This window comes from Podarcis muralis, chromosome 10 (genome assembly GCF_964188315.1).
Source record: "Podarcis muralis chromosome 10, rPodMur119.hap1.1, whole genome shotgun sequence".
In the NCBI taxonomy this organism is placed as follows: domain Eukaryota; kingdom Metazoa; phylum Chordata; class Lepidosauria; order Squamata; family Lacertidae; genus Podarcis; species Podarcis muralis.
In genome coordinates, this window is record NC_135664.1 from 58,135,911 (window position 1) to 58,147,728 (window position 11,818).

Consider the following 11,818-nt stretch of genomic DNA (forward strand, 5'->3'; position numbering starts at 1 on the left):
AGGCAACAGATTACTGCATGAGGTAAAACAGTCTGCTTCTTTCAAGCTGAAGGCGGCAGCCACAGCTATATTCAATTCTTAACTGATTCTTATCAATTTAGACCCTCAATGGCTCGATTAAACCAGTGTTTATTTGCCTTGAAGAAGATGCCATGAGAGTAATACGGTCAGCATCAGGCCCAGAGAACCTTCCTCCAACACCACATTCCCTCCTCCCCTTAAACTGTCAAGTAAATTTGAACAGAATTACAAGCCAATTGTAAAATTCCCTTCCCTGGATATGTACAGCTTTCTACTTGTTCAAGTTCACATCTAACAAGCCACTGAGTTGTGAAATACTACTCATCTCACTCAAAAGGGCTCATAGCTGTGCATACCGCAAATCTGTGTTCTTCCTTCTTGGCATTCAGGGAGGTGACAAGGCACTTTTGAGAAGGCATTCAGCTGACAAATGAACTGCCATGAGACCAAAAGTGCTATTGCACAGTTGGAACTCTCTGCACTACTACTATTATTACTAAACATTTTCTAAGCGTTTCACAATTATTGAAAGACAAACCAGTCTCTGTTCACAGACTCACAATCCAATAGTTAGAATACAGAAGGGGGGAAAAGTAGGAGGGGGAAAGGAAAGCAGTTCCAACAAGTCCTTCACTTACTAATGAAAGGAGTCAGGTTGGTCTGTCCCTTACCATGATGCGCTGAGAGGGAGGGATGCAGCCTCCCAGTGGCCCTTCATTCCCAGCTATGGCAGAAACCAGGCTGTTTCCACTGGTTTGCATTATACCAAGGTTGCAGGCTTTAAATAAGTTGTATGCTACTACATGCAGCTTTGGAAGGGCAGGTTTAAAACATTTTATAAAAATAAACATTTAGTACTATAAGAGTTTACCATGCTTTATAGGCACTTTTAAAACCAGCAACAATATTATTTAGCATTATTGTATTAATGATAGTTTTAAAATGTACTTCTTGCTAGCAATTAAATCACAATTCACAGCTTTCTGCCATGATGCAATGCATATGCTATGAACTGGTATGGAAACACTAAGAAGCTGTGCAGTATGAACCCTACATGCCTGGAAGTTACGTTCTAGTAGAGTAACCATATTAGTCTCCTGCAGCAAGACCCAACAAAGAGTCTTAAGACACTTTCAAATAGTAAGAGTAATTTGCCTTGCTGATATAGAAAGCTACTGCACCCAAAACTCCTTATTGCTTATGTACTCCAATAAAAATCTATGGACTTAATATGGAGGGAGGGGGAGTTATCAATGAACACACCATATTATTCAAGCCATAAGCTAGAATATTTTATGATTCTCTATTACAGCAGGGAAAACGTGATTTTATGAGAAACCACTAACACCCTACCAAATGATTGTAGATTCACACTCACCTTGCTCAGTGAATAAAGATCCAGTATTTTTCTCTCCACGACTGGGATTTTTAATGTAGATCCTTGAAGTTCCCAAAATTTTGCCAGCTGATCTAAGAAGTCCAGCTTCACTCTAGTCATTGCCTATTAACAAACCAAGGCAACAGATGGACGTCATACAAGTTAGGTATGAGAGAAGCACAATACCCAAGGAAAATAATGGCAGCATGCTCACAGTCAGCTCCTCTATTTTGAAAGTCTTCAAAACTTAGACCAGAATATGTCCTATCAGAACCAAGGCCATTTCAACAAATGACAAATCCGAATATAAGCTTTCTACATTCCTACAACTCTGGTGGAGACTTCTCCTTTAGCACTGGCAGATGTTTCTTGCACAGCAGAAGTCAAGAAAAAATATTAGGAATGAGGAGAAGAAACAGATGAATCCAAGTACAATAAAAAATACTACTTTAATGCAGATGCCTTGTGTTTCCTCTTTTCAGAATTTTTAAAAGTCTCTTGCAAGTTGCATGTATATCATTTAATCATTTTCAAATCAAAATGCTATGCAGTAAGAAATAAAGGTATGTATGTAAATTGAAGTTTAAAATATCAGAGTAATATCCTCATGGAAGAGTTTCATTCACTACCTGAAAGCTGAAGAGAGTCTATGTCTCACTAGACTATTATGCTGGTATTAAGCCTAATACCAGCTCTAACCTATTTACTTGAAAACAAGTTCTACTGGAATCAATGAAACAAATCCTATTCAGGCATTCAAGCAAATGTGCAAACTTTGCAAGGGGCATGGGGATGTGCAATGTCCGCTATATACAATAAATGTCTGCTCCATCCCAATCTTCCTATAGCTGTCTAAATGTGTCTAGAATCCTCCTGACAATCAAACTTTCCTATTATGAATAAGGTTCTAAATGTATTCAGCCAAACATGCTTACAATCCCCCTTCAAACCTACTGGAAAGACCAAAAGATTGGCTGGAGGGAGCAGGGGGAGTAGGGAGGGACAGCGTGTGTATAGATGTTAAGCAGTGAATGTACTCCCTACACAGTTTGTGCCCTCATGCATTCTTCTGAGCACCTGAATACGGTTATAGTTTCAGGGGATGTGTTTTAAACTGGTGTTGTAAGACATTTCCAGTAGGGTGTAAAGAGCTCCTGCAATGATGCATGGTAATAAAATGAAACATTGCTCATAGACACTTGAAGTTAAATTAATCAAATCATGTATATACAAATGATGGAAGGGTGAGACGTTCTAAACATTTCTTAAGACAATAACTTTGTACCTCATAGAAAAAACCCACACAAACAGGTCTAATGCTTTATGTAGGGGTACAGATTTATGCCAATGATTGGGAAGCTCACCTCTAGTTCATTCAAACGCTGAACTCGTGGCGTGAAACGAAAACTTTGTACATCACATGCAAAAGGAGGCTGCCAGTCCTAAAAAGAAAGGAGGGAATTTAGTTTCAAGATATAAGCCTTCAACGAATATCCAACACATCCCAATAGCTATTTCCCCAATATTTTATAAATACTGGATTTTTATTCTTACATGCAAGTTAAATCAATGCACACCTGAGAATATCTTCAGATGAATTAGAAAGTAAAAAGGCTTTTAAGAACAAGGTTAATTTATTGTAGAGCTGACAGAAAACGGTCAGAATGCTGGCATACTTGAGAATGTATCTGGCTTAAAAAGGCCCTAATTCTTACAATGTCTATAGTCATGTGGGTCACTAATGTATACAAGCAGAAGCAGAATCTGCAATCCAATAAAACCTTCACTCCTGCAAGGAGTGAAGGAGATGTTGGCATGAGAGGAACACACAACTGAGGACAATATGCAAGGTAAACCCAAGGATTCATCATGTTGTAAACATGCTTAGACTCTGACTTCAGCAAATGCACTTCAATTTCTTGTCAGTGCAGCAGTATGACCTCACAAGTAACAAGTCCACAGAACACTTTACTTGCCTGTCTGCCTACATCTCTCTCTGCCATCTATGGCACAGTATGGCATGAGTCAACAACAGAAAAACCACTTGCCATAAGCAATCAAATTACTACAAACTTTTTTGTTTCAAAAGCCTTTTAAGGCTAAACATGGAAACATCTATAAGGAAAGAGATAAAATCACTTGCAATGCAGTATTTCAAAAACATTTAGAATAGCATACTGCTTAAAGCTTCTAATAATATCAAGCAAGCAAGTTATTCATTGCTGAATGAAGATTTAAATTATCTGCCAATGTAACCAGTTCACTATGCAGGTGCTGAGGCTGCTAGTAAGAATCAGAAGACATTTAAGCTCAACAGAATTTTGAGTTTTCATCTTAGGACCACAGCAGATACTACAAACAATCCAACGTATTTGATGTGGTCCTAAAATAGGCATCTACTTATAGAGCAACATGCCACAAGGCCAAGTAGGTGGATTCAAGAATAAAACAGAGGCAATAAAAAAACAAAGGCTACAAAACTTAATGGCACCTATTTTTCAGTATTTTAGTGAATGATAAGACTTGTTCCTGAAGTGCTTTTTAATCCTTATGTATTGCTACTACACTGTTTCAAAATTAAATGTTATGCTACTTTGCACTTGAGATTATACTCTAACTTGCAAGTAAAGTGCATTGCAAATGAATGCACAATGCTGAGATGCAAAATATCTTTTTAGCTGAACAACTAACTTTCAAGCAATGTGCTCTTTTTAACAGTATGCAGTAGTAATCATCCATAATTGCAACTGAGGATTGTCCTGAATAAAACCATGTTTTTTAAACACAATATAGTAATAGAACTGAGGCTTTTATTATCACTCATCCTCAGTTAGGACTAAATGGGGCACAACATTACTTCAGAATTCATTTCATTCAGTAACAAGTACCCAAAATATATTTAAAAATTAGTTAAAAGCTTATTGCCAGATCACTGATACTCCAAAACCATCACTCAATCCACTTTAGAAACCCCTCACTATTGTGAAATTAAAAAGAGAAACCCAAATACCCAACTCTTTTAGTGACAGACAGGGTGTCGACATCTTATTCTGGCAACACTCCTTTTCCAGCACCTACCGAACTCAAGGTGCAAAAGCAATGCCAGAAAAAAAGCAATTCTAATCATTGCTATTGCTTTTCCCTTTCTACAAGTTATTTGGGGCAGGGAGCTGAAAAACTGAGAATGAAAACTCCAGCACTTTAAACACCTCTTGAGATTAAAGGGAATGTGATGAGTAAAACCGTCTTTCATACAATGTCATGGAATATAACTGAAATATTGTACATTGAAAATGCAGTAACAAAGATGGAAGACAGGATCTAGATTGACCTTGGATGGTGAAGGGGAATTAGCAACATTCAAAGCAGGATGCAGGAACTGGATCCCATTTCCCAAAGCCAGAAAAGGATTGTTCAAGGGGAGAACTAGGAACTTTTTTTATGTAAAAAAATAATAATCACCCCTCATATGTTAAATTGATATTTTAGATTATTGAAGAAATGTACTAGAGAAAAAAGGAGTGTAGGATAGAGGACTTTGTTAAATTGGTATAGTGTTTTCTGCTACCACCAAGTTGCCTCCAGATAGATAAGCAAAAAGGCAATTTTACTAGATCAAGTTACACAGGAATTGCACACAAATTTTTGATAGGGAATTTTATACACCTCAAAAGGCTTAGGGGCCCTTCACCCTAAAACTAATAAAAGTTAGTCTTTGTGGCCTAGGTCACTTGCTCTATGCAAAACGTAAACACGGTAACCCTCCCCCAAAGTGAAAGTAAGTATTCTTATTGCATTGATCATAGCTACTGTATCTTATATTGATACAACACTGAATGGACCCTTAATCTTCTTCCTGTTTTCCTCATTTTTTCCTTGTATGCACCCACCCAGCTTTGCTTTTTTTAAACATCGTTACGGAATTACACAGCCAAAATTAAAAACAGGCAAGTATAACAAACAAAAAGCAAGGAATCCAAAGGAGAAGTTGCCCCATCGTTAAGGAAGCGCCATCCCTTGGGCACCTTTCACGGGCGAAGAAGCATCACAGGCCGTGGCAGCTGGTGATGCGACCGGGCACGGGAGGCTGGGCCAGCGAGGAGATGAAAAGCCAGGGGAGCGACTGATGGGGGAAAAGGGGTCGGGGAGCGACTTCACGGGAAAGCCGAGATCCTGTTCCGAAGACCCAATGTGCCCCTACCCGCCCTCCCCACCACGGACCCCTTTCCCGGCCCTGAAGGGTGGACCCCACTTCCCCATCCCTCCTCCTCCTCCTCCTCCTCCTCCTCCTTCCCCGGGTACCTTGGGAGGCCTGATCTTGCAGATGCCCGTTTTCTCGGCCAAGGGCCGGATGCGGCCGATGAAGCCAAGGGGGTCGCTGAACTCCTCCCAGCTGGGCTCGAAGACGGGGCATTCGGGCGGAGGCACGAACTCTGCCACGTAGTGAGACCCGCCAGGGCCGTCGTCGTCCCCCGACATGGCGGCGGCGGAGCCGTCGACGGTGATGATGCCGCCGCCTCAGGGCCGGGGAGGGAAGGGGCTTAGCTGAGGCGGCGGCAGAGAAGGAGGAGGCAGGCGGGGAAGGCGTGAGAGAGGGAGGGCGAAGGGGGGAAAGGCGAAGGGGAGGCAAAGAAGCTCAAAGAGGGGCCGGGGGGCGGAGGGTCATCCCGGTGTCCATCGAGGAGGGGGGGCGCTGCTGCCCGCGAGCACTGAGGCCCTCAGAAACAGGCGCCGGAGTCTCGCGGAGCCCGCGGCTGACGAGGCCTCCCGTTTGTTTTTGTTTCCCCCTTCGGGGGTTTGTTGTTTTTTCTTCTTCTTTCCTTTTCCTCCCCTTCTTGAGGCTCGCCGGAAGTGACGCGTCTGTTAAAAGCCCTTTCTTGCGGAAGCGAGCCGTGTGAGAATATCCCTCCGCGAAGTAGTTTATGTTCAAAATAATTAGTCCCGGCCGTCTCTACCTCGGGACTTAAGCCGCTCCTCCCTTCGCGCGGAGCACCGGCTCGTGTACGCGCCAAGTTCGCGAGTCGCCTCCTTTTGCTCCTGCAACGGGTCTAAACAGTAGGAGCAAGTTAGGCCGCGGTCCTTTTTTTTTTCGGTTCGCGGAGGAATGTGCAGTGCGTTTTGTGTGATGGGGCCCGCTTCGGCAAGAGAACTTCCGGTGCCGACTGTCCATGTACCCCATTCTCTCCGTGTGCGAACAGATTCTGCCCCGCCCCCCTCCGTGGAATCTTCGCAGAGCCCCGCCCGCCTCTACGAGCCTTAATGCGCTCCTTTCTCTCACCTCCCCCACCCCGCGTCCACTGGCGGAAGCCGCCTCAGCTGCAGCGTCTCTCTTGACGTTTCGCTCCCCCACCCCGCGTGCGAAACGGCCCACCTGGACTCCACCCACTTACAGTTCCCACAGCAGCTGTCACTCTCAACAACTACCTTTCCCGCCCCGCCCTAACGGACGCCGCCGCCCGTTCTCGGTCGCCAGGGCAACCGCCCCCCCCCCGAAGCGCCGCAGTTCCCTGACCCCCTCGGAGTCCCTCAGAGAACAATCCCTTGGGGGGCCTGGCTGGCTGGCTGAGGCTGTTTTAGCCATAGTGATTAATTAAAACGACTTTCCCAGTAAATAAACTTGCCAGCTAACCAGAAAAGAAGAAAACAAAAACCACGAGTTCAGTGTTTTAAAATTATTTACCTGCCACTTTTCCTCCTGCTGGTTGCAGTTTGAAATATTTTTTTAAAAAACCTAGCCCTGCCTCTCGCTGCCTTGCACCAGCTGATAAAATATATTTGTATTCCAGTAGGCAACAATTTTAAAAATTGCTTTTCTTTTTTTTTTTTACCTGCAAAGGTCATTTTTAAAATCATTGTTGCTTTTAAATGTATTTCTAACGTGTTTTTAGGAGCATTACTCCGATTTTAAATTCTTGCAAGCCACTCTGAGGGATGTGTAATCACTAGAAGAGCAGGATAGATACAAATTAAAACAGGTTTCCCTGCCTGCAGACATTTTAATCCTTGCAGCAATCTTTGCGAGGGCAGGATAGGCTAGGTGGAGAAACAGCAGCCTACTTTGCAGGGCGTGAGGTTGCAGCACCCATGTTTGCTCAGAGAGATTCTGAGTATAGAGATTTTAATCTGGATGCTGTACATCCACTGGCTCTCTACACCTCATGCCTTTCTCTCCAAAAAAGATTGCTGGGAAGGTGCTGAGAATTGTAGCTCACTGAGTGGTAAACTACAGTTCCCAGGATTCTTATGGGGGGGGGGGTGTTTTGACCGCCATACTGCTGCAACTCTTTTTATGTCATGTTGGTGTGCAGAACTTCAGCCAATGACTTTTTCATAACATACATAACTGTAAAAAATTCCTTCCAGTAGCACCTTAAAGACCAACACGAAAGCTCATACCAAGAACTAACTTAGTTGGTCTTTAAGGTGCTACTGGAAGGAATTTTTTTTGTTTTGACTATGGCAGACCAACACGGCTACCTATCTATACATAACTGTGTTATCCTCTTAAGGTCTTCTATTAATGGAACAATATCAGAGACTGGTTAAAAAAATAACACCAAACCCATAGGGAAAAAAATGGAGGTACAATCTGTAGAGAATTGGGGCTCACCCCTCCCAAACAAAGGGGAAAATTGGGTTGTTTGAAATTTAGACTCCATAATACAATACCATCCCTCAGCATCATCCCACAGCTTTTAGCTTAATTAATTATAATTATAATCAGATTTTTTTAATATCTGTTTTTGACTTTGTTACAATGATAATGTTTTGGTTTGGTTTTGTGTGGGGTTGTTTTGTTTTTTGTTTACCTCTAAGAGCTTCTATTTACAATCAAGTGGTACATCCTTGCTTCTGGTCACTCACTGCCTTCCAAAACCTGGAAGCTAGAAGTGTTGTTTAATAGGTAGATAACCTTCTTTCAGGTTATTTCATATGGAATAAACTATGTACCCCTAGTTTTGTCATTAATCACCAACATCAACAAACTGTTGTAAACATGAATAAAAGAAGAGAAAACAAACCACCTATATGCGTATGATTGTTCAGTCTCTTCTATTGTGTGGACAAAAGGGTTACTAATCTGCTTTTTCCAGGCAGCTCCACAACAAAAGTGGAGCAGAAGGGGGCGGGGAATGCTGTGATTCTGCTTTTGTCAAAGTCCTGAGCAAGAATTCAGAAGCGTATTTTCCATTCAATTTCATTATTTTATTTTAAGGATTTATAAAACGTCCTTCAAATATGTTTCTGGGGGACTTTCAAAAAGCATAATAGCATCACAATAGAAATAACAGCAATTCATAAAGCAACAATTAGGACAACTAAACAAACACAGTATAAACCAATTGGGAAAATCCTGAGAAAATAAAAAGGTGGTTGTGTAATATAATATGGAAAGGTTGCCCTGTCTCACATTTATTCATTTTCATTTCATTTAAATTAATAACAAATGAATACCACCCCCTGATTCTATGCTGGCAGTTGCTAATAATGTTTAGGATTGTGTTCTGCCTTGATTATGTACTGCAATAAATTCACAATTATACCATTATGTAACCCCAGTGTTTACAGGAAGTTGGTTTGATGTGCTATGGCAAACTCTTGTCCACGATCCGCCTCACTGACTATTTGCCAGGTGGCAGGTGCTTGATAAGCCCCCTGTTTACTTTTTACAGTCCCAGAAGGGCAAGAAAACCAGGAAAGCAAGCCCTTCATGCGTCGTTATACATAGCTAGTAAGCTGAGCTTGATTTGGTTCATGTTTAGGCCGGAGCAAACTAATGTGTTCATTGCTTTTTAAAATATACAAACTTAACTTGATTCATGCCCATCCTTCAGCAATTCCCTTTCAACAGCCATTTAACACCCATAAATCCTGCAGCTGATGGTTTCCCCAACATGTAGATTCGGTGCTAGGAAAAGCTTAGATTCTGCCCTGCATCCCATAAATTAATGCCACTGACTTATTGGATCAGTAATTGATTTCCAACACTATTCAGGATTATTCTGGGCACTTACAAACAGAACGTGAATATTACAGCCTTTCCCTTGTTTGTGTGCAGCATCTGGTATTAAAGAGATATATTGCTTCTGAACATGGAGGTTTGATTATTTGTTAAATGTATATCATATCTTTCTTCCACAGACCCCCAAGGCAATATTTATAAAGCTTCCAGGCAGTCTCCTATCTGGGCACTGACCAATATCCATTTCTGCTTAGAAATGGATCATGAATTTGTCTAATGCTATCTGCTGAACACCTGCTGACTTCCTGCTTGCCACACAGCTTTGTGACTATACAACTAAACTAGTTCAAGGTTCTTGTCTTAATTTACAAAGCCCTTACCCCCTTGCACCCAGGATATAAACACCACCTTTATATCCAGCCCAATTACTAAGATCGTTGGGGGGAGTCTCTGTTGGTTGTCCCCCATGGCTCAGATGCATAGCTCATCATAACTACTAAAAGTGGTATACAAATGTCTGAAATAAATAATGAATTGTTCACCTAAGAATACAGTGGTACCTCGGGTTACAGACGCTTCAGGTTACAGACGCTTCAGCTTACAGACTCCGCTAACCCAGAAATAGTACCTCGGGTTAAGAACTTTGCTTCAGGATGAGAACAGAAATTGTGTGGCGGTGACACAGCAGCAGTGGGAGGCCCCATTAGCTAAAGTGGTACCAGGTTAAGAACAGTTTCAGGTTAAGAACTGACCTCCAGAACGAATTAAATACTTAACCCCAGGTACCACTGTATTTTCAGAATGCAACCGGTTTGGTACCTGACAACGTTGTCATGGGCTATTTGGATACAGAGGAATGGTGGGAGGGGAACCACCAAGGGAAGAAGGCTCAGAGCCCAGGAAGTGATGATGGGACAATGATGAGAGGTCAGAGGGAGGAGGAAGTGTCAGAAGCTGAAGAGGTAGCAGGGCTTAGTGAGCAGACAGTATTTATGGCAGAGAGAAGTCCAGAAGCAGATGCTAAAGCAGGTGAGTGGGATGAGGGAGGCCAAGAGGCAGAGATGAATCAGGCTGGTAAAGGTGCACAGGTTTCTCCCCATCCTGCTGCAACAAGCTCCCCTAGCTCCAGCCTGGTTTCCCAGAGCCAAGAGAGGCATGAAGAGGATGATGGAGAAATTAGCGTCATACAGGCGCAGTCTCAGATTGCTTGGGGGAAACCCTGGAGACCCTTCAATCTCCACAGCTGCTTCATAAGGGCACCTACCAAACAAGAGCTGCTGTGCTTATTTGACCTAATACTCCTGTGCAGATCCTTTCCCCACCTAATAAAGAGTTAACTGTACTTACTTTGTTGCTCACCAGGGCAAGATAGGCCAATCCTGGCCTGACTGCACTGGTACCAATTAGGATTTTTTAAAGTACCAGAATGTATGTTGGAACAGTGTTTTATAAATGGACTGTTGTCCACTTTTAAATTTACAGGATAGCCATGTTAGTCTGTTGTAGCAAAAACTAGAGTATTGTGGCACCTTAAATACTTGTAAATGCAATAAACTTTCATGAACTATTTACCAGATGCACAAAGATCCTGAATTGACAAGCATCAGTACACATGAGGGAATTTAGAGGATTATTGTTTTAAGTATTATTGAAGGCTGTTTGATTTATAGTGATTTTACTATTTTTGTTGTTGTTCAGAGTGGTTTGGTAAGCAATGTAGTAAGTAAGCTAACCAACAAAGAGTTGTGGGGTGTGATCCCATCCACGCTTACAGCAAATACAGTGGGGCTTATTTCTGAATATATATTTTAAAGGACTTCACAGTTATAGACTAGCTGATTTATTCCTGCATTGCAGGGGGTTGGACTAGATGACCCTCAGGGTCCCTTCCAACTCTACATTTCTATGATTCTGTAACAGCCACAATCCTGTACATGTTTACTCAGAAGTAAATCAATACTAAACGGAGTCTACTCCAAAGTAAGCATGTACAGGATTGGAGCAAGGAACACAGTCAGATTTATTTCCAAGCGAATATGCACAGAAGTGCAATGATAGCTGCAATCCTATGCACACCTCCCTAGGAATAAATACCATTAAACTCAGTGCCACTTTTTGCCAAGTAAGCTTATTAAAATTTGCAGTGTCATTGGCTTCAGGGGCACCAACCCTAGTTAAGTTTATTCAGAAGTAGATCCCACTACATAATACCCAAGCGTTAATGAATTTTTTTGGCTCTTAGTAAACAGGAATGTGCTGTGCTTTGAAAGTATCCCAAGGCTCTTAGTCAGGCATCCCCAACCTGCGGCCCTCCAGATGTTTTGGCCTACAACTCCCATGATTCCCTAGCGCTAACAGGACCAGTGGTCAGGGATGATGGGAATTGTAGTCCAAAACATCTGGAGGGGTGCCTGCTCTTAGTTGATGCTGCAAACTGATTAACAGGGCGACTTCTC

At 42.3% G+C, this 11,818-nt stretch overlaps 1 protein-coding gene across 7 annotated transcripts in view; it reads right to left on the bottom strand.

The window, feature by feature from the left end:
* KDM5A (lysine demethylase 5A) overlaps nucleotides 1–6,569 on the bottom strand; it is a 43,829-nt gene extending 37,260 nt beyond the window's left edge. For 4 of the 7 annotated variants that reach the window (XR_003708471.2, XR_013394417.1, XM_028745748.2 and 1 more), the window contains exons 1-3: nucleotides 5,702–6,568; nucleotides 2,764–2,841; nucleotides 1,400–1,522 (exon numbers count right to left, since the gene is read on the bottom strand). Coding sequence is in view for 5 of the 7 variants with exons in the window: in XM_028745748.2 (XP_028601581.1) it covers nucleotides 1,400–1,522; nucleotides 2,764–2,841; nucleotides 5,702–5,878 (378 nt within the window). In the remaining 2 variants the exon portion in view is untranslated. Of the gene's footprint in view, nucleotides 1–1,399; nucleotides 1,523–2,763; nucleotides 2,842–5,701 lie in introns of all 7 variants that reach the window. The other 3 variants (XM_028745749.2, XM_028745747.2, XM_028745746.2) reach the window with 2 other exon arrangements.
* Between the last annotated feature and the right edge of the window lie 5,249 nt (nucleotides 6,570–11,818).